General features: G+C 31.1%; 1 protein-coding gene and 1 pseudogene across 24 annotated transcripts in view; both read left to right on the top strand.

Annotated features, from left to right (window-relative positions):
• TRDN (triadin) overlaps window positions 1-24,420 on the top strand; it is a 517,197-nt gene that overhangs the window by 457,118 nt on the left and 35,659 nt on the right. For 9 of the 24 annotated variants that reach the window (XM_051997667.1, XM_051997655.1, XM_051997656.1 and 6 more), the window contains 8 exons: window positions 5,263-5,466; window positions 6,207-6,233; window positions 7,088-7,126; window positions 8,596-8,622; window positions 9,599-9,637; window positions 10,161-10,208; window positions 12,278-12,325; window positions 19,727-19,771. In XM_051997667.1, the coding sequence (XP_051853627.1) occupies window positions 5,263-5,466; window positions 6,207-6,233; window positions 7,088-7,126; window positions 8,596-8,622; window positions 9,599-9,637; window positions 10,161-10,208; window positions 12,278-12,325; window positions 19,727-19,771 (477 nt within the window). The remainder of the gene's footprint in view (window positions 1-5,262; window positions 5,467-6,206; window positions 6,234-7,087; window positions 7,127-8,595; window positions 8,623-9,598; window positions 9,638-10,160; window positions 10,209-12,277; window positions 12,326-19,726; window positions 19,772-24,420) is intronic. The other 15 variants (XM_051997669.1, XM_051997660.1, XM_051997672.1 and 12 more) reach the window with 10 other exon arrangements.
• LOC127563583 (uncharacterized) lies at window positions 7,293-7,392 on the top strand (annotated as a pseudogene).

Genomic DNA, 24,420 nt, shown 5'->3' with positions numbered 1-24,420 from the left:
CCTTTTTACATACAATAATTTAATCCCATCCTCATTCTTTAAGATGCCTTTCATCAATAACACTTTCTCCATCCTCTTTGTTTCTTTTTTCCTTCTATAGCTTCTTCTATATTACTCTTATTATTACTTCTTCTAAATTACTATGTTATATTTGCAACTCTATAGTTCAGTTTAAATAAAATGCATTTCAGTACTTTTGGATCAAATACTCATTTGTAATTTTTATGTGACTGCATATTGACTCCAAATCTATAAAGTAATGCATCATAATTTTTCAACCCAGTAAGAACTTTTGGGAGGTAGGGGGAGGGTTAAAGAGGGCATACTTCCCACTGAAATTTTTAAAATTCAGTTTACCATGTAAGGAGTATAGATAAAAGCCTTTAAATTAATCAATATTAAGTGCTTCATATATACTTAGGCCAAAAGATTTAATCATATTCTAGGTCAAAAGAGCTAGAAATGTGGTAGAACATTGCTACTCATGAGATCAAAAAAATCTTCATCTCTCTATTTCTACTCACTGTAACAAATGATAGCAGCCTGCTAGGTTAGAATACCATGGAACATAGAACATATACTCAGAAAAACAAGCAAAAATTACAGACAAAATAGATATGAAATAATATCTTGGGGAGACATTAGTAGCTAAGTTTCAGTTAAAACACAATGACTCCAATCACTATAGATGCAAGGAAATACAAAAGCCTGAACAGAGATGGTTTGTGTGAACAGAAAATATGACCAGAATAACAAAACAAATTTTCATTATTGTTCAGCCATGACTGACTCTTTGTGACCCCATTTTGGGTTTTCTTGGCAAAGACACTTTCCATTTCCAACTCATTTTTAGAGATGAAGTAATATGATTAAATGATTTGTTCAGGGTCATATGTCTAGTAAATGTCTAAGGCCAGATTTGAACTCAGGAAGATGAGTCTTTCTAACTCCAAACCCAGCACTCTATCCAATTCATTACCTCTTTTCCCCCCAATAAAAACTATTATTTTTTAATTTAAATATTAATTGATTAAAAATAATTAAATGAATTCAAATTTTAAATTTAAATAAAGTTTAAATCTTTAAGAACAAATAGTAAAATTTATGTAACTTTCAAGTGTTTTCTTTGGTTTTTAATAGGAATTGGTGTTGTATTTTGTCAAAACCTTTTTCTGTATTGAGATTACTATATGATTTCTGTTAGTTTTATTATTAATATGGCCATTTATGCCAATTGTTTTTCTTGTATTGAAACAGTCTTGTATTTCTTGGTCATAATGTATTATTTTGCTGATAAGTTGTTGAAATCTCTTTGCTAATATTTTATTTAAAATTTTTGGATCAATATTCATTAGGGAGATTGATCTGAAATTCAGAAAGATATAAAACCAAGCAGGACAGCTTAGAAAATTTCACGTTGAATTTACTGTATAATTAAAATGGAAAAGCAAAGTGGAAACAATAGAGATTTATAGTGTCATATAAGTTCTTTATTTTCTATTCTGCTATGTACAAAAATTCTCATTTAACTTGGAATTTGTTAAGTACAGATTTAAAACAATGAAGAAAAAGAGGGTTGATAATCAGGTCTTAGTCTTGATTGTTGTCTTAGAGGAAAATTAGAAAACAAAATATTTTACAGAAACTTCCATAAGATGTAGGGAGTATGCTATTGTGTATTTAAATAATGAAAGGAAGGTTAATGTTCTGACTCTACATATTAAATATGTTTATAACAGTTTAAAATTTTCTATCTTTTTAAAAAAATTTTTTTTAAATCTCTATACATTTAACTAAAATGTAAGGGCTCCTAGACATATGGAGTAGAAAAAATGCTTTGATTAAGAAGAACAAGAGATTGAAATAAGCATCACAAAGAGATTATGGTATTTTCTTAGATTTCTCTCAGAAGACTTGGGTATTAGAGATATCTGTAGCAGGGACTTCAGATATTAATCTCCAAATCAAGTTAAAGTTTGAGATACACATGAAATAAGTCTTTCTGGATAAAAGGTTAGCATACTACAAAGCTATTTTCGGGTCTCCAGGGCTTTTGAAAAAAAGTTATATGTATATATGTACATATACATATATATGTATATATTATATACATATATATGTATGTGTGTATATATATATGTATATATATATATATATATATGTGCTTACTGAAAAAAACTCACTGATCTCGAAAATATAACTGATTATTCTGCTTTTTTTACTTAAAGAGAATTAAGAGCAGTAACTCTAGAGGGAAGTGAATAAACTGTTTTTTTTTTTAAGTGATAAACTTGGACAAAAAACATAATAGTTTTTCCACATTAGTTTCAACCAATTCAGCTCAATTTTCATTTAGCACCATATTTGAGGAGGAGGGAAAAAAGGAAGAAAAAAGTAGGAGGTAAAAGAGAAAGAAAAAGAGAATCACTGATATTTCTATAGCCTTTTAAAATTTGTACATATATTTCCACATATGACTTTAAGTTATAATTAAGGGCATCTCTGTGGAGTGGACAATCAAATGAGGTTTGGAATCACAAGAGTCAAACCCTGGCTCTCACTGCCTGTGTAATTTTGGATAAGTTGCTTAGCTTCATCGGACCTGTTTCTTTTCTCAATTGTAAAATTAGAGCTGAATTATTTGACCTTGAAAATACCAATTATTGGATTGTGAACCATTGGGAATATGCTGACTTTAAAGAATCTATGATGTCTTTAATGTGGGTATTACTTCCAAACAAACATTACACAGATCCATTGCAATTTACTTTCCAATCTAAAATGTTAGCAACAATAATTATTGCACAATTATTATCATTACTAGCATTTCTAAACTGCTTTACATTTTGCAGTACTATCTGATTTTATGCTCAAAACAATATTATCTCCATTTTACATATGAGGTAACTGAGTCAGAGGATGATTAAGTAAATTGTCCAGAATCACACAGCTATGAATTATTTCAAGATGGATTCAAACTCTTCCTGACTCCAGGTCCAAAATTCTATTTACTTTGCCATCTCATTTTCTCTTGATGATAGTAAAGAGATTTCCTATTTGCCTAATGGTACATATGTACTATTCAAATTATCCACCTATTGTCACATTCTTTGATCTGCCTTCTTCTATATCTGATTGCATATTTGTTCAGCTAAAAGAAATTAGTGATGACATGCTCTGGTGTGTTTAAATTCACTATGCATCTTTTTACTGCCACTTGAGCTATTTGTAATTTTATTTTTTATAAGAATATAGTGTCTCTAGTTTCACAGACATATATCACTATGATATTATTAATATTAAATGGTGTTTTAAGTAACTTCTGTGTTTATCAGATGTAGCCCTTTTCAATTATGTTCTGGAATGATATATTCATAATAGAGGACCAGCATTTCTGAATAACCTATAATCCAATTTTATCATTTGATAATTCCCACTTAGTTTTTATTGTCCTTTCCTTGCCCATCTTTGGGCCTATTGAACTTATAGTGAACTGAAGTATATGTAAATCTACTAAAGACTTTATCATGCTTAACAATTGTTGTTGGTACAGTAATTGTGATTATCATGGAATATAGGAAGGCATAAACATCCACCATCCCATGACATTACTTTTCTTTTATTCTGGAAGTGCTTCTTATCCTTATCATTTAAACTGCATTTCTCCCATTGAAATGTCACCATCATTTTTTAAAATCATGATTTAGAAGCAAAACCAACTTAATATATGTATGCTTTGCCTTTGGGGGAGGCAGGAAGTTTTATTTGACTTCCTAAAGACCTGAAACCTGGATCAATTTTTCTTTTTTTTTCTTTTCTTTTTTTTCTTTCATGTTTCCTTGTTTCTTCTTCCTATCTTTCTTCTCCCCTTCATATCTTCTTTTTTGCTATGTAATACTAGTTAAAAAAACAGAATGCAAATCAGAATTTGTTGAGACATCTTTAATTTACCATTGTAGTTTCTACTTTCAAATGAATTATTATGATTTGTTTCTTTTCTTAGAACCCTAACCTAAATAAAGAACAAAACCCAACAAAACCAGTTACTCTTTTTTGTTTGTACGTATGTGTAAATGGCTAGATATGGAATTTGACTTTCCTCCATTCTGTAGCTATTTCCCTTAAATAGGAAACTTAGAAAGTCTTTTCAGGCTTCAGGCTTCCTTGTTTCTTTTTCTTCCAAAACTTTTGACTTACACATTTGGCAGAAATTTTATAGATTTAGAGATTTATCTATAAAAAAGCAACAAATTTATACAGTTCCATATTTTAATGAGCCCTCTCCTGGGATTGTGTACATTTGTAACCTAAATTTTATAGGATTTGACCTTTTACTTATAATCATTTTATGTCATATTTAAGCAGAAAGATTAAATGAACTAAAATAAATTTATCAAAATGTATTTTTCAATTTGCTTCTTAGCTGCTCTAAAAAAAAGACTCAAATATGTATGTTAACTAATAATTTAGGATTTCATTTTTTTTCAAAAATTCTACTAAGGGGCAATTAAGGTGGTACAGTGGATAAAGCACCAGCCCTGAATTTAGGAGGACCTGAGTTTAAATTTAGTCTCAGACACCTAACACTTCCTAGCTGTGTGACCCTGGGCAAGTCACTTAACTCCAATTTCCTCAACAGGAAAAAAAAATTGTATCAACTCCTCATTTTAGAACTTTTTACAAGAGAATATTTTGATATCATAGGATTTAAAATTTTTACAATGAAAAAAATTATCTTTGTTTAAATTTTGTCAAAGCATCCAATAGAATGTATGCTCTTAGAAGCAGAGTATTTGTTTTTTGCCTTTGTATCCCCAGCATTTGGCATAGTAACAAACAAGCAAAAAGTGTTTCATAAATGTCTGTTGGGTACAATAGTTAATTTTTTTTTAATAATGTAAAGTATCCTCAATAAGAGGTTAGACCCACAAGGGAAACAGAATTTGTCCCCAAGGTACTATAACACAAGAATACCTTTTAAAACATCTCAAGAGATTATCAATTCTATGCTATGACACTTTCAATGATAAAAAATTAATTTGCCCATAAAGCAACACATTATATTTTCAGAGCACTTTAATTGTTCAAAACTCATCCTCATATTGAGCCAAAATTGACTTCCCTGTGATTTCCAACTATTTGTCCCAATTTTATTGGGATTTACATGGAATAAATCATTTCAGTGCTTCAGATAATGATGGTAATCACTTATCAAAACCTTTCACCTGTGCTTTTTTCTGCTTTTATCTGATTTTTCCCTAGAAGACCCTGCTAAGAAAGAAGAAAAGCCCACAAGATCAGTTATACAAAAAGAAGAAAAACCAACAAAATCAGTTACACAGAAAGAAGAAAAATCAACCAAACCAGGTACACAGAAAGAAGAAAAACCAGCAAAACCAGATATACAGAAAGAAGAAAAACCAGCCAAATCAGGTACACAGAAAGAAGAAAAATCAGCAAAACCAGGTATCCATTTTTTTTTCTCTTGCAAGAATGGATTGATATTGAACCCAGATTCCTTTTAATCTAGAACTAAAAGAGATTCTTTTCCCTCTGATTTTTGGACAGTCTTTGAATTCTTCATTTTTTTTTTTTTTCTCCCTTCTACATGTAGTACTCATACATTTAATAAATAAAATGTTATTAATGTAAGGATTTCTCTATATCAATAGCAATAAATATCATCTGAATCCTATAGTTCAATGAGGAATCTCTTGGGGTTCCTTGACATGAAATTAAGCAAGGTTTAATTTTGCTGTTCTTCATTACTTCCAAGAACCTCCCCAAGATCACCTTGGGTTTAGCATCATGAAAAATATGGAAACAAAATTAATAATGGTTATAAAAGTTCAGTTGGTTGGAAAACTTTCTGAAAATAGTTTATCTCTTTTTTATTATTATCCTCACACCAACTTCCCTGGCCATAGGTTATAAATGGCTTATCAGTTTCCTTATGTTACATGTAGTTTCAAGAGAATGGCAATGCCATTTGATTACCTACTTGCTATTTAAATATTAATTTGCCTCAGCTAATGTTTTTAGTTGCCACAGGAAAATGATTACCACTCACCAAAATTCTTGACATAAAGTTTAACTTTTTTGTAGCCTAAATTCTGAAACCTTTGAAACTTCTTGCCATTCTATTCCATATTAAAATAGAAAAATTAAATGAATATATCTACATGAATTTTCAATTTGCTTCCTAGCTGCTCCAGACAACACTCAAACATACAGTATGTATACCAATTAAAAACTTAATCTATAGTTATTTTACAGAATTTTATAAATGATTTTATCCATTCAGAACTTTTTCGAAAGAGTAAATCTACATCCTGTATTTTATAATATTAGCATGAAAATTTATTTTTACTTTGATCAAATCATGAAACCAAAAAACTTCTTGAGAAGAGAGACTATTTTATATTTGCATTTCTAGCACCTAGCTTAGTGGCTAGCATATAAAAGATACTGAATGCTCATTGGGCACACTTACAACACTGAGCATTCAGACCTATAGAAGAATCAGAATTATCTCCAAAGGAAAGATAAAGGATAGATAAATGAATCTCACATATGAATCCCCTTTATAACATTCCTAATAAGTCATCTAAGCTGATGCTGAGGCACTTTTAATGATAAGAAATTAACTTCTCTATGAAGCAACTTATTCTACTAGACAACTATAATTATTCAAACCTCTAGAATTATGTAAAATAAATAGTTTAAGTGCATCAGGTAATATATTAGTTACATGAAAACTTTTTTTTAACTTTTGCTGAATCTAGAAATAATAATTTTATATTTAATCAGCACGTACACATATAAATGAAACCATATCCTATTGCAGTATACAATTCCATATGAAAAAAATGATGAACATCACCACCAAAATCCTCACTTTCTTTTTTGTTTGTTTTTTCCATGAGTCTTTAGTAGTCATTCTTACAATGTTATGGTTATTTTTTAAATTAAAGCACTGTTTACTTAAAATGATATAAATTAAGCAAAACAGTTATCATATGTTGGCTTTTTTTGCTAATGTGCTTTCTATTTTCTAATTTTTATTATTGGTTGATTTATTTTCTAGTATCCCAAGCTAAGAAAGAAGAACTAACAACAAAACCAGGTATAGAGATTTTGGTTCTTACTTGACTGGATAAATATAGGAGAACTGGGTTCCCTTCTTTTCTAGATTAAAAATTCTCTCTAATGGGAAATATAGACACTACATCCTTCATTATTTCCTTCTTTTCCTACTTTACATGGGCTCACAAATAGCAAAGATAATTTTATCACTTCACCAGTACACTTACTAAAATTGAAATAATACAGAGATTAGCCTGCCTCCCAAGCAAGGATAACATGTAAATTTGTGAAGCATTCCAGATTTTTTAAAAGAATTATATGTGGGCAACTAGGTAGTATAGGGGCTAGATATTGGCCTGAGTCAGAAGAACTTGAGTTCAGATCTATCCCCAGACACTTACTAGCTGTATGACTCTGATAAAATCACTTAATACTGATTGTCTCCCAAAAAGTAAGTGAAATAAAATTATATAAATCAAGGAGGATTTGAATAAAAAGATATAAAACATGCTAAATCTAAACTTTTGAGAAAGTGGTAGATTCACAGATACTACACATTGCATATATTTTCAGACTTTTTCAATGTATCTCAGTTAAGCTAATTGTTTTCCTTTCTATAAAAGTTCTATTTGTCAAATGGTTTGACTGTTTGGGAGAAGGTTTCTTGGAATAACTGTGGTGATGTAAAAAAAAAAAAAAACAGAAATTATCAATACAATTAATTTGAGGGGGCAAATAAATTTTGATTAAGGTTTTACTTGCATAATATATACAAAATATTTAGAAGATGAGGAATATATGGTACACCTGGCTCAAGAGAGTGAATTGTTCAATTTTCATTGTAAGCATTTATATCTTGAAAATGAACAAATGCTACAAATTGGGACATGATTTATTGTTTTGTTGATTATTTAAACTTAAGAAAGCAATGGGAAGAATATTAATAATAAAGATTAAATTTAAAAGTGAAAAAAGTGGTAAAGGAATTTATTTATATGAAGAACACATTTATTGTATGGGTTTCATATTTCAATATCTCCTGATGTTCCTTTATATGAAGTAAAGTCAAATTAAATTTGTCTATTTTCCATTTCCAAGAATTTCCTCAAAGCTGCCCAAGACTTTGCAATAACAAAAGAAATGAACACAAAAGAAAAGTTCTAATACAAATGAAAAGTAACTGAGAACTACCCAATCTTATTTGGTTGTAAAAAAATCTAATCTGGTGGTAAAATTTTAAAAATATCTTCATCTTTTCAATTCTCATGTCGGCTTCTTTGCCCACAGACTTTAGGCTCTAAGTAGTTGCCTTTTGTAACATAACATCAACAAAATGGCATTGTCACTGATTTACCTACTTTCTTTGAATAATCACAGATAAAATGTCATCTGCCTAAATTTTTATATGAGGCATTAGATTTTTTGTAGCCTAAATTTTTTTAGCTTTTAATCATGCTATGTCATACTAAAGCAGATGTATACTAATATACATTTTTAATTGCTTTTTAGATGCTGCAGACAAGACTCAAATACACAGTATGTATGCTAATTAAAAACTTAACATATAGTTATCTTAAAGAAATTTATCAATATTTTAATCTAGTTAAAATCTTCTTACACATGATAAATGAATTTTATCAGTAATAAATCTACATTCTGGGATTTATACTTTTAGCATAAAAAATTTTCTCAATCACCATCCACCAGAGGACTTCTTTAGATCAATGCTTGTTTCATTTGTCTTTATATTCCAAGCACAAATAATAATGGATTGTATGCAATTAATAAATGCACACTGGTATATTAGTCACTTTTATATTTAAAATATTAAGTACTTTCATTAAGGTTCCAGACCCAAATGAAAATCAGAATTTATTTCCAAAGGAGAGATACAGGGATATAACACAAGAATGCTCTTCACAATATCCCCAAGATATCTTCCAGACTATGCTTAGAAAGTGTGGTGATAAAAACTTCATTTTCCCATAAAGTAACCCATTCCACTTTCAGAGAGTTGTTCAAAAATCATTCCTGAGCCAGATTTCCTGAGCCTTATTACTTCTAGTCATTGGTGCTAAATCTGTCCCTTAGAGTTATATAGATTAGTTTCAGTGATGCAAGTAATGTAAATCACTTGTCAAACATTTTATCCTATGCTGAATCTAGAAAGATTAGTAATTTCTATGTTGGCTATTTCTTCAGAATACATTTCTACACACACACACACAAATGTAGTGTCAAAAACTATCTGTTAAAATAATAACCATCACCAACAAAACCTTTTCTGCCCAATTCTTTCCCAGCCTTCTATTGGTTTAAATTGCAGCCCAAATCTCACCTGCACTAAGAAATTACAGAAAATTATGTAGGATATTCCTCTCTTATTGATTGTTAAGTCAATGTGTTTTTGCTATGTTAACACTGTTTTGCTGAAATAATATAAACAAAGCAGAATAGTCATCAAAAATCTGCTAGACTTTCTTATTTTTTCCAATGTTTATTTTTCCCCTAGAACCTAAGCCCAAGAAAGAAGAAAAACCCACAAAACCAGGTATCTGATTTTTAGTTCATGGATGAGTGGATAAAGAACTCAACTTCTTTCTATTCTGTAGCTAAAAAGAGGTTTACCTTCCTCTAGTGGGAAATATAGACATTATTTGTATTCCCCATTATTTTCTTCTCTTCCCCTACATCCACATCCAGTGCTCATAGATATGGCAAATAGAATTTTATGAATGTAGAGATTTATGTGTATTAAAAGTAATAAGCTAATCTTATAGGTTCCATAACGAAATGAAACAAATTCTAGAGTTCCTTGATATGAAGTGAGGCCAGGTTTAATTTTATTGGTCTCTATCATTTCCAATGTCATCCTGGGTTCAATAAAATAAATAGAAAAAAATGAAAAGAAAAATTTTGAGTAGGAGCATACAACCAAAAATGATTGGAAAACTTCATTTTGGGAGATAGGTACTTTTGCTCATAATGACTGTTAATCGTGGAAATATGTAATGAACTATATGAAATGCATTATAAATAACCCTTGAAAGTATTTTCTTACTTTCCTTTTGTAGAACACAATACTATGAAACTAGAAAAGTCTGTTTCTCGATCTAAACCAGGTACTTTTTGTAAACAATTTGGAACTGACTTTGGATGATTCCTGTAAAATAAATGTGTTCAGGACAAGCATGAAGTACTTCATTATCATATGATACTTTATATGCATTATGTTTGATCCATTATAATGGCCTTATATTGTCAAAATGACTTTGTAATAAAGCCTTGAAAACCAATGTTGATAGTAACCTTGACATCCTTTGGGAAGGCAAAAGCTCAGATTGTCATATACTTAATATTATGCTTTAGAAAACTGAGTTATATAACTAGAACATTCGGGGGAATAGTTTTGACATTGGGACAGCTCTGGAAAATATGAGTTCCAGATTTTATTCTTTATCCTTTGAGAGCAAAATTTACTCAGAATCCTCATATGGAAAGCCATAGATGACTAGAGAGTTTAGGTAATTATTTCTTCCATTCTTTTTTATGTCTTTTAAAGAAGGATAGATGCATTCCACTAGGCTCAGATGAGAAAAACCGAATAAGAATTTCAAGTAATAAGTGCTTTAGAATGAATTTATCTTCTACAACATAAGCCAAATAGGATTTAAAGCTTTTGCTAATCATTATTTCTCTGTTCCTAGAGAGCATTTCTCATTGGGTCAGGATGATCTATACAACATCTAATTAACATTTTTGAGCAACAGATTAAAATAGACTTCTTCCTAGCACCAGATAGGGCAAAAAAAAAAAAAAAAGATTGACTTCTCTGCTTTCGTGTGTGTGTGTGTGTGTGTGTGTGTGTGTGTGTGTGAATTTTTTTAATGGATTTGAAGAATTCATAATATTGTGAAGATTCCTACTTTTAAAAAATTAACTTCAAAAATTAGTGGGAAGAAGATACTGCTGGAGTTGGGAGCAGAGATGAAGAAAATTATGTGGATGGGCAGACAGACATAGTATTATAATCCTGAAACCTTGGCTTTTTGTCTTGTGATATGCTCCATGTTTTGAGAGGCCTCTAATGTGTACTGGACTCTGTGTACTGGACTTTGGGTTCCCCCATCTTCTTATATCCTTTTTAATACAGATAGTTTGTAATTGGCATTATGGCACAGAAAGCCCAATTGATGAGATCCCAAATGTATTTAGGTATCAGTACAAGCCAATAGAACTGAGCCAAGTAAGTCAGAGCTCCTGCTTTAAGCTACTAATTCTTGTGATATGACTCCATGAAAAGTCTTCTTACATTGCAATAAAATATGAAACATTTAGGTGCAGTGAAGGGTGCACTTCTTAATGGGTTTCCATGCCTTGTCAATCCAAAATTTAAAAGTTAGAAGGAACCAGATCAACAAACTTGTCTAATTTATACATAAAACATTCTCTTTTACATCCATTCTAACATTTAAATCTTTCCTGTTCTATTAGCTGTTTCCCAGATAACCTTTCTGGGCTCTCTTCTTATAGAGCTGAATTCAGCAAATCTAATTGTGTACACAGCAGAAACACTTGAAACACTAAAGTTCTTCCTAGTATCATTGCAACTTTTATTTTGTTTGTTTCTGACAAATCTCTGTGAAAATGTCAGGCAATCTTATCATGGAAAGCAAAGCAAGTACAGCAACAGGAAGCAACCTACATACCACCTCTCTCCAATGCTCCCAACTTTGGGAACATACAGAAACATTTATTTTCAAATCCACAACAAACAAGAATAAGCATGTGGGCAATGCTCAGAAAGTATTGACAGGTCTCTAAGTATTAGTGACTTGGTAGTTTTGAGTAAAAAAATAAATAAACAGAAAATGATGGCTAGCTAGCCTCTACAGTCAGACTATAGCATAAAAGCAATCAATGGAGAGTTGTGCAGATATAGAGAGATAGATAGATAGATAGATAGATAGATAGATATACAGATAAATAGAAATAGAGATAGAGATATAAAATACAATTGGAAGAGAAAGTGAATGGGAAGGTTATTTTGGGCTATTTTGGGAGATTGGGGATGATTACCTCATTTTTCAAAGAAAATAAAATAACATCTATGAAAATATATTGCTATATTTCTTCCTTATGCTGATATGTTTGGAATTTCTATCTTTGTCAACATGTTTTATTCATACAGAGGAAAAAATTATCAAGCAAGTAAAAACTGCTACCATTGACAAAACAGGTAAAGCACTGTATTTGTAATTTTGCTTTTTGACAAAAAATTAGTTTCACAATATAGGATTTCAGATTTTTCTCCATTGGTAACACCAAAAAAAAAAATGTTGGCATATTTTTAGAAAATTCCTAAATCATTAGAAAGTGACTAGTTAACATAATTAATCAAGTATATGATTAAAATTGGATAATCTAATGTAATTTTTTTTCTGAAGCTGGGTTTTGCTGAAACAGGGAAATACTGGTGAGGAAATACCCTCTAGTGCTATAATCAGCATCTACTCTCCAATTTATGGAATCAGAGTTTTCTGGCCCACTGAGAGGTTAAAACATTTGCCAAATTCAACCAATATACATTAGAGGCTCTCAAAAATAGTTTCTTAAACTCATTTTAGGATTGGCCAACAATAGCTCCCTGACCAACTCTGATTTGGTCACTTTTTAGATTCAGTTAGAATATCAGATATCAGAGAGAATGTAATTAGCAATTGCCAGAAATCCTGAGGATCTTACCCTCCCAGATTTTTTTTGCTAGATAAAAGAGGCCATTCTTTGCTTCATTTCTCATCTAGTCTTAATCCCAGATTAGGTGTTATCTTAATCAAACTGATACCTGTTAAAGACCTTAGTTTAGAAAGGGTAGGGTTTCCCATTACATCCAGAACCATCTCTAAGTCATCCTGATCTATATCTTGCCATTTGCTCCAAATGGCTCCTGATGAGAAAGTGAGTCTCATGACTTTGTACAGTGCTCCTTACCTTAAATCCAATTCCCTTGTATGCCATGGCATCACCTCCCTAATATCATGGTCCTTTTGGAGAGCCAAGGACAAATAATAACAATATAACAGCAACAGTTATATATATATATGTATATATATATATATATATATATAAAGAGAGAGAGAGAATTATATATAGTTATATCTGTGTATCTATTTATATATATCTATATCTATATCTATATAGATATAGATATAGATATAGATTAGGTGTAAATAATGGGAAGCTATCCATTAAAAAACTTCATAATAATTAAGGCCAATAGCAATCTAGTATAGATTGATAGTTATAGGAATAAGAATTTCACTATTTGACAAAAATTTCTGGGAAAATTAGAAAATAATATGTCAGAAACTCAGCATAAACCTGCATCTCCTATCACATACCAAGGTCAAAATGCATACATGATTTGGCCATACAGGGTGATAACATAAATAAATTAGGAAAACAAGGGATAATTTACCTATCAGATCTTTGGAGAAGGGAGTAATTTCTGACCAAAGAAGAACTAAAGAACATAATAAAAGGCAAAATGGGCAACTTTGTTTACATTAAATTAAAAAAGATTTTGCACAAACAAAAACAAAAGAAAGTAGAATAAAATCATTATTTCTGATAAAGATATCATTTCTAGGGCTGCTAGGTGGCACAATGAATAGAGCACCAGCCCTGAAGTCAGGAGGACCTGAAGGTTCAAATCTGGCATCAGACACTTAACACTTTCTAGCTGTGTGACCCTAGGCAAGCCACTTAACCCCAATTGCCTCAGAAAAAAAAGCTATCATTTCTAAAAATATATAAATAACTATCAAATTTATAAGAATATAAGTCTTTCCTCAATTGATAAATGGTCAAAAGATATGAACAAACAATTTTCAGATGAAGAAATTAAAGCCATCTAGTCATACAAAGAAATGCTCTAACTCATTATTGACTAAAGAAATGAAAATTATAAACATTCTGAGGTACCATCTCACACCTCTCAGATTGGTTAAAATGACAGGAAAAGATAATGATAAATTTTGGAGGAAATGTGGATAAGCTGGAACACTAATGATTGTTGGTAGAGTTATGAAATGATTCAACCATTCTGGAAAGTAATCTGGAGCTATACCCAAAGGGCTATCAAACTGTGCATTCCCTTTGACCTAACAGTGCCACTACTGGGTCTTGATCATCAAAAAATCATGAAGGAAAAAGGACCCACATGTGCAAAAATGTTTGTAGCAGCTCTTTTTATGATAACAAAGAATTGAAAAATGACATGTCCATCAATTAGGGAATGGCTGAACAAGTTGTGATATATGAAGATAATGAAATATTATTGTTCTATAAAAATGTTGAACAAGATGATTTTAGAAAGGCCTGGAAAGATTTACATGAACTGATGCTGAGTGAAACAAGCAGAACCTGGAATTCATTGTATACAATAACAGCAAGAATGTGTGATGATCAACTATGAACGACCTGGTTCTTCTCAGTAATTCAGTGATCCAAAGCAAACTTTGGACAGAAAATGCCATCTGCATCCAGAAAATGAACGTTAGAGATTGGATGTAATTCTTAACTTCTTCGTTGACTGATTTTACTATTAAGATAAAAATAAAGAAGTCCCAAAAATGTAAAATCCTGAAATTATCTGCCTTTTCAAGAGTATAATCAGAAATGAATTCCTTTCATGGGAGCACTAAATAGAGGTCTGTGATAGCATAACAATCTGTCTTAAGTAAACTTAGTACAGTATATAAATTTCAAATAAAATGATTCTATACTTTCTTATTTCGAGGAGTGGAGAAACATGATATTTTTTATATTTCTGGTTATCTCTATACCACCTGAAAATCATAACATCAAAGATCTGATGCTGAAAAGGAAGTCATGGGGTCCAAATTCCTCATTTTATAGAGGTCAAGTAAAATTGCCTTTTCCAGTGTCATACATGTACTAAGTCTAAGAGGTGAGATTTGATCCTCAGACTTTTGATTTCTTAAGCAGTGCTCGGCACAGTGAGTGGGAATGAATGGAACAATTGTTCAATGATTAGCTAAATCTAGCACATGCAGGATGATTAGGTAACTCATACACACCCAGAATAATTGTAAGCAAACTAGCTATCCGGTTCTTCCATGAAACAATTAAAACAGAGGTATAACCCCTTTCTTTCTGATATTTCTAGGGCCATACTCAGGCTCTATTATAGAGTCCCTGGAAAGAAATAGTAGGATAACCATTCAATTTTATTCATCTATTTTTCCTCTCATTGATTCAGATGATCAAGAGTTAAATGTAGCTTCTTTGAAGAAAATAAGATACCTGTCAGGAGGAATAAAATGATTATTCATGGAAATTGTTATTTCAGGAGAAAGAGAAAGAAAAATGTTATTAGGTAATTTGAGCATAATCTCACAGGATCATTGTTCTCTCTATCCAGTGCCTCAGCCAATAGTTTTACTAAATGGCATACTAATTTGTACCTAATGCCTGTAGGTGTTAAGGTACCTCCCTAAGTACCTAATGTGATAATATGGATTTGGGGAAGAAACTGGTTCATTGTCTTTCTATCCTGAATCTATAGATTGTCTTAATTATGCATGTACTCTTACCTTATCTGTCAGTTTCCCAGAAAGCACTATGATTGATGAATATAATGATAATGAAAAGATTTAGCCTTCAGAGATTTAGGTTAATTACACTAAGGGGAAAATCTAAAATTAAAAATGTCAAATTCTGACATGTTTCGTTTTTTTAATTCTTCATTGTACTACGTGGTTTTCCTTCAGTCTCCATAGTCAAGTCCAAATCAACAAATATGTACTTTGATGAGACTAAAAACCATGAAGTATTCTGCTTGTCTATTTTAGCTTTATTAATTCTAAACTGACTTATTTAGTTTTAGTTTTTGGTTTTCAGTTTGGTGTAATAATATTGTCATTTTTTAAAAATAATTTCTGATCTGTCACTTCTAATTAACAGTTCTATTCTCATTTACATAAGCAACTTCAGGAAGCTCATGTATCACAGTTAGTAATATACAAAATGAACAATGAAAGATTAGTTTATGAATCTTTCATTGACAAAAAATTAGGCTTATCTAAGTCTATGTTACAAGTTATCTATGAATCCAATCCAATTCAATCCTATTAGAATTTATTAAGTACCATTATGAAGAGGAATATAATATAAATTATTCAAATTAAAAGCAAGAGCTAGTTCTCAAATAAATCTTTACCAAAATTCTACTTTTTAAAATATCCATATTTTGTCAACTTTTAAAATTTCATGATTTAAAAAATCTAAATCATAATTATATGGTTGAATAATCAATCTGTTTTGATTGTGGGTACATATGACTAATTACCACCATTAGCCATCATCCTAATCAAACTCTATATTACAGATGAGAGTACTGATGTTTAGGATAGAGAAGAGATCATACTAAATGTACAAAACTACTGTCAAAGTAGGGACTAGAAGACAGTTCTCTTGTAATCTAGTTACTTATTCTAGTATTCCAGAATGCCTACACAAGACATTGATATTATGTTTACATTTACATAGCAATGCAAATGCAGAAGGCTGAGGATTTATGGTTTGTTTGTTATGTTTATCTACTCTGTCCTTTCTCTTTTTGCTTGATTTATTTTGGTTACATTATTTCAAACCATGGTAGCTTCTTTCTATATGATTCCTGGAGTATTAAATAGAATAATAAATATTAATCATTTATTGGCATACAACACCATGACAGAATACTAAGGGAGATACAAATTATCATATATTCTCCCAGCTTCACAGTTTTCAGACAGGTTGGAGAGATAGTTAGTTGTGGTGTTCTCTTCTTTTTTATAATATAAAATGGTACTCTCTGGGCAGGTTTCTTGGGGAGGTTTTCTGGAGGCAGCCTTAGTTTCGATTCAAAGTAATAATCACCTCAAACACAGCCAGCTGATAAAATCCAAACGTTTATTTTCTCCTTGTCTCTTTCCTTGGGCCCCATTAGCTTTCTTAGAGGCCTATTTCTCTCCTTGGTTCCAAGAGCTCTTGAAGCTTGTCCTTTGTCGCCTCCAGCTCATCAGAATCTTGGTTTTGAATCTTCACAACCATCACCTCCACTCACTCCTGGCTCTCAATCTCCCAGAGTGCTCTTTGGCCCTAACAGCTTCTTGCTTATATGCTGTACACTGAGTATACACCAATCATTATATCACTGGGAAACTATTATTTGTCGTAGGATTAAATCAATTCTAAACTAGATTTAAACATTGCCTCCTCAATTCCACTTAGTATTTTGTTTCAAGTTCTGGCCCATAATATCTGCTTATAGGATTAGATCGATCATACTGAACCATGCTGAATTAGATAATTATTGTCTCTATCAATTCTAATGACTTAACATTTTGCAAGGATTCCAACAGTTAGTGACCAAATTGATAATAATCCCAACCTAAAAAGAATTGTAGAGTGATCAGATTATAAAACCTGATTTCAGGAGACTTGCCTCTGATCCCAGGGAAGTCATTTTTTAGTATTATGACCTTAATTTTTCTTTGTTGAGCCTCAATTGTCTCAGTTGTAAAATAAGGGAGTTTATTGGGTGGCTACTAAAGTATTTTCCAACTCTAGGAGGATAATATTCTACATTATTTGGCTCACCATGAAGTTAAAATGCTATCTATCTTTCTATTTTACAAGAGAAATTTACTATAAACTTTATTTTTTTAAAAATATTCTTATTGGCAAAGATTTTGTTCTTTTGATTGCCTAAAATATACTATGTTTTTATAGTGATTTTTATTAGTGAATTGAATAAAAAATGAATATTTATAATAAGGATATTCATAATGTGCTTCAGAAGGACAAGTTAATTTGTTGAATAGCAAATGAATAATTTGAAGTCCTATGTGAGTTCTCATCAATTGATTGTGCATGGTATTTTTTTAATGGTGGGAGGGCAGGGAGATAAAGTGTGAAGAATAAGTGCCCTTTATTTGAATCTCTCTTAGTGCCTTCATTAACTATCCATTCCCAAAATCTCATATACTATAACCTCAAAAAAAATTTAGGGCATTTCTCCAAGACATGTATTTAATTAGTCCATAAATCAGCACTTTATCAATTATCATTCACATACCACACATTTCTGTTGTATGAACTATTACATGAGCATGGAATATGTTTTATTACACTACTTTTCTCATTACATTCATTTACATTGAAGTAGGTTGCAAACCTTGAACCACTAAAATTCTCTGCTATTGAAGACCTTATATTATGCATATCTTCTACATACACTGAAATGTACTAATTTCCAGTAATATTATTATAACTGTTTAATCAGTACATTTGGTTACTGGATCTTTCTTTAGGATACCTGTGTGCTTACATAACAGGAAATTAAAGCTAATTTTTCCAAGCTAGAAGCCTTTTCTTTTCAAGCACTTGACTTACAAAAGATTCATATCTAAAAATAAATCCTACCAGTTCTGCTCATGGGAATCATTAGATTGAGCTATTAGGAAATATGTTGACTAAGGAACAGGGGGAAAGAAAAAGATAAAAAAGAGTAGATCCCCAAGGACAAAAATCCAGGTAGGAAGGACTGCATCCTTCTTTAAAATATCCTTTCCTATCCTTTCTGAATTTTATCATTTCCCTTTGTGATAATCATTGCTCTGAATTTTATCAGAAACAGATTAAACATTTGTTTATTAAATATTAAACATCTCTTGGATGTATTTCTAAAAAAAGGACTGTTACATATTATCATGATTTAGATTCCACTGGTTTCTAGATTAAGGATTGTAATTTGGGATCTATGAACCTAACAGGTGATATCTAGGACATAAATAGGGGAAAATTGTCTTTTTTCACTAACTTCTAACTGAAGCTAAGCATTTCTTTCAATTATGAATGTAGAGAGCTAGCCATTTTTCTGAGAAGTCCATAGACTTCACCAGGCTACTAAAGGGTTTTGTGGCACTCTGGCCAACAGCCTCAATGGCCCAAAGAGAAATAGGAAATGTTCTCAACTTTTGTTCCATTACTGTTTGCTCTCTGACTACCAGAACCAGAACTTCAGCTAGGACTACCAGTAACATATAATGGAGCTACTCTATGAGTTAGGTTTTGTAAACTTCCCTTCTTAAAGGGCTAATTATCATTTAAAACACTATTTCTATAGGAAAAAAAAAACTAAGAGTAGCTGATTTACAAATGAAATTTTAAAGTACAACATCTCTGTAAATTAGAAACTGCCAGTAAAATATATGTAATAACCATGTACAAGAAGTGCTTATTTTAAAAAGTGAAAACTGATCCAAAAGTCTGAAGTATTTATCAGGAAAATGCTAGCCAACTCAAGAGAAAGAACTGATGAAGTCTGAATGAAGATCAAACCTACTTTTTCTTACTTTATTTTTCATCTGTGTTTTATTTCACAACATTACTAATGTGGAAATATGTTTTGTTTGACTACAATTATATAACCTTTTTCAAAATGCTAGCAAGAGAATTTTAAACTTAATTTAAAAAAATGTTTTAGAAGTATTTCTTTGTGTCATTGAGAAAAAATAAAACATTAAATCATAGAGTTATTGAGAAATTTTTTTTCTTATTTTCTTTCTAGAACAAACTGAACATCAAATAAAAGAAATCCCAACTGCTAAAGCAGGTATTAACTTTGAATTGTATTTAATACCTTTATTGGAATGTGAGTACACATTCTCAAGCATATACATTTGTACATACATACATACAAACATTTATACACATAAACACACATACACACACATGCACATACCAAATGTACGTATATGTCCTAGAACTACTATGGAAGAAGCTGAGTCCTTATCTTGTGGGCTTCTTAAAGAATCATACTATTCAGCTCTTGACAGATTTCCTCTTTCCCTAATACTTCACCATTTTTTCCGTAGGGAACATCTGAATTTGACTTATTTTTGTTTATTCCCTAAGGTTATATACTTTACAAATAAATAATACTAGCAAGGCATAAAACATTGAACATTTATGAATATGTTATGGGGAAAATATTTCATCTCTGAGTTCACAGGGTAGGTAACTTGCCAAATATATACTTATCACAATGCAAAAATCATGGAGGAAAAAACCTAAATTATTGTTGTGTTCAAGCAGGTTCTGGTCTCAAGGATTAGGATTTTAATTAGAATTTAATATTTTTTAAAAAGATGTATAGTGTACATCAGAGTAACAGAGAAAAAATTATTTAAATGTAATCTTGTACATTCCTCTTAAATAGGTCTATCTTCCCACACTTCCTTGAATGTCATAAAATTTGAATAATCTTAATTAACCAGAATCAATCTCATATATCCTCCAAGGAAACAAATTTCATTAAACAAATTCTACTAGTAAACTAAATCAGACTACAGATTAAACTATATTTATAAGATTCACAAATAGACTGATTAGGTGGAAAATTTACAAGTCATCAGGGAATCAGGAACAGTTGAGATTCTTTCTCTAGCTTCTTCTCTAAGAAATGTTTAAAGCTCTTAAGTAAATTTTCACATTGAATGTTTTTGGTCACATCACAAGTTTTTGTCAGATAAAGTTAATATTAACCAAATTGTAGGGAAAATGGCCTTGATTTCCAAATAATAAAAGGGAAATTTTAAAAAATTGTAAAACAGGTAACAGGTAAAGTGGTGGGGTTTTTCTCAAAATGTTAAGAGCTTTGCCATCCTAAAGTGTTAAAGGAATGTTTGCTATGATTATTATTTAGACCATAAGCACAGTTGCAAAACATACTCAAACCTCAACTGATAGCTAATCCTAGATAGAAAACTCACTTTAAAAGGCAATATATTTCTTTATATGGAGAAATGTATAGTTGCTCCTAACTCGTATGAGAGGGTTGAAATTATTTTCATTCAGGAAGAGAACTTAAAGTTGTTAAGGAATGGTACACCTTCTTGAATGATCCTAATTGTTTCCTATTTTCCCCACTAGAACATGACTTCCTCCTATATATGGATTTCCAGTTTTTCAAAAATAAAAATATAACAAAATATATTTGCCTTCAATTAATAATTATAATGGTTGTTATGTTGTGCTTTCCAATCATTCCAATGCATTTCCGTTCATAACAACCATGAGTGATAGGTGCCATTATTATTCTCATTTTACAGATGAGAATGCAAAAGTAGACAGAAGTTAAGGATAACATAATTAATAATTCTCTGAGGCAGTAACTGAACTCAAGACCAAACTTTGTATTGTGCCCCCTAAGCTTCATCTGCATTTAAAACTATTTAGCTATATAAAAAGTTATTTTAAAATATAATTGTCAACAAAACAGTTATTTCATGAAAGTGTATTGTTTCAGAAGCCCTTTGCTTTGTAATTGTCTTCTAGGTAATAAGATGCTAGGTTGTGGAGAATTTAAGCAAATAATTTGAAATGGAATACTCTGAAAATCTCATCAAAATCTTATTGTTAATCTCAATTTTGTAAAATTCCTTACCAGATTTAATTGCTAAAAATTCAAAATTTATCATTATACATCTAACCAAAATTCCTCTCTCTGTCAGATGATAAAAGTAAACAGTTTTTATTCATATCCCTGAATAGAAAAAGCTCTATTAAAGAACCCTTTTGAAAAGTTCTGAAAAGACCACAGGTTCCTATTTGCTGAAACATTGGGAATTAGGAAAAGGGAGAGGGAAAGTGTTGCTTGGTATGCTTTTATACTAAGGAACATAAGTGTCAGTCTGAGTCCGAGAACAGACTTTCAAAAACCTGGAGAGTAAGGGATCTCATTAAGATTCTCTAGTTATTTCATTCCAACTTACTACCTACCTCAGTAAAATTCTTTAGGGGAAAATTACATGGAAGGAAGTCAAAATATATAGCCTGCAATTCAGTCCCACATATATTTAGTCTCATTTCTATCTTCCCTAAAAATTTCAGGAAAAGGAAATATAAAGTCAGGCCTCTCATCCATTGCTAGAATATTAGATCATTCTTTTTTAAAAATATTTTTGTTTCATCTATGTTCTAAATAAACTTAATACTCTTTACCCAAAACTCAAAAACCCAAATATTTTATTTTCTAAGTTAAAGCCTACATTAGGAGAAGCTAAAGGGTTAATTTTTTAATCTATATTATGACATCCTAGGCATTAACATACAGATTACCAGAGGGAGCTATGTGACCAAACAATTAGAATGTTTGAACAGGAATCCAGAAGGCCTGAGTTAGAATTTTGCCTCAGATACTTGCCAGTTGTATAGTCCTGGGGAAAATATTTAAACTTTGCCTCAGTTTCTATCTCTGTTAAGTGGGCTTAAAAATAGTACCTACCCCCTTGGTTAGTTGTGAAGCTTAAGTGAGATAACTTACATAAAGCATTTTGTAAGTCTTAAAAATTACATACATGCTATTAAACAGATACTCCCTCTGATGCTAATGTAACACAAGGATTAATTTTTTATAAATATTCTGATAGCATTACCCATAGAAATAAATTAAATAAACTGTAAAGCTCAATGGAGAAGATTTGGAATAATTTTTATTGGTTTGAGTTTTTTAATAGCATTGCAATGCTTTAAAAAGAAAAGTAAAGATAATTTATTAAAGTTATTAATATATTTAGAATATTTATTCATTCTACTGTATATTTCTTAAGCATATGTTAGATGTTATATCCTAATGGAGATGTTATATCCTAAAATTTAGAAAACTCATATTCCATGTCATTAGTAATAATAGTAACACTTTCAGGTTTGTAAAGTGTTTTGCATACATTATTTCATCTCATTTCCAAAACCTGTATTTAAAATAAGATTCAGGAAAGACAAATAAATGACTTGCTCAGTGTGACATAGCTAGTAAATGTCTGAGTAAGGTTTTGAACTCATTTTGTCCTTGTTCTCAGTATAACATTCTACCCATTACTCTACATCACCTCAATAGAACAAAAATAGAGATAAGATAATGGATGTTCCTTAATTCTAAAAACACTTATTACCTACATAGTAAGAGTTTGGAGTAAATTATAATTATGCAAATATTTCTTGAATTCTCATTCTACTACATACTCTCTTCCAGATGAAATAGGACCTTAAAGTCAAATATACAGTATTTACTTCAGGCAGAATATGGAAAATTAGGCAATAGAGTCATCTCAAGCTCTGTAGGAAGGAAAAAAAAACTCTTATAGGGTAAAGAAGCTATCTTTCCAAAGTGGGGGGGAAAACTCAGGGGAAAATGCAGCATATGGTTTGTCTCCTCTTAGCTTTGCCTCAGGAAACATCATGAAGACTGCTTCAGCCTTTAAAGTGAGATTTCACATTCCTGCTACCAGAACCCTCAGATTTCTGCCTAGAGTTCTTTGTATAGGGATATCATTATAAGTAGTCTCATCCACCTAGTCCATTTTCTGTCTTCTCCATTAATTACAGTCTGATTGGATCTTCTTTTAGCTTTCCAATCCTGTTCCAAAGTTACATGATAAGCATACCAAAGTGCACTATATAGCTTTAAGACAAAGGGGTATGTGAAGTCCAACAAGGTAAACCAAGCAAAGCTTTGTGCAAGAGATAGCATTTGAGATGACTTTTAAGACAGCTTTAAGTATGTAACAAAATGAGTAGTCTAGTACTAAAAGTTAGGAAGACTTGAGTTCAAAAATCTCTATCACTATCTAGCTTTGGGGCCCTGAGTGAGTCACTTTAATTTGCTTAGCCTCAATTTCCACATCTCATAAATGGGGATAAAAGTTTCTATAGGGCAATTGTGAGACTAATTTGAGATAATTTGTGAAAAGTACATTAGAGTGAATTTAAATAAAGAACTGCAATTCAAAGAAGTAAAACTTCAGTGCAAGAAAATTATACATTTTATCAGTTAAATTAAACTCTTATATTGCATTTATTTTTTAATTATTCAGCACGAATAATAACATTGTCAAAAAGATTCATTTTTGGCTAACATAATGGCTTATACACATATAGCACTTCAGTTCAACATTAACAAGTGTCTGAAGCATGATCAGACCCAGATCTTCCTGATTCCAGCTCACGTTCTCTCTTCATTGTATTCAGCTAACTCTAAATTGGTAAGAGAGAAAAATCCTCATGTTTTAATAATGGAATATTGGGGAAATTTGGCATGGTTGAAAAACAATACTCTAGGTATAAACAACCATATCAGGACTAGTTTGGGAAGTAAATTTGTACTACATGAATATCAGAACTAGGTGATGAAGTTAATAGAGTGGTGAGCCCTGGCTGGAGTCAGGAAGACTCATCTTCCTGAGTTCAAACCTGGCCTCAAAG

Source organism: Antechinus flavipes, chromosome 4 (assembly GCF_016432865.1).
Source record: "Antechinus flavipes isolate AdamAnt ecotype Samford, QLD, Australia chromosome 4, AdamAnt_v2, whole genome shotgun sequence".
Lineage (NCBI taxonomy): Eukaryota > Metazoa > Chordata > Mammalia > Dasyuromorphia > Dasyuridae > Antechinus > Antechinus flavipes.
This window is presented reverse-complemented; position numbering and strand designations above follow the sequence as displayed.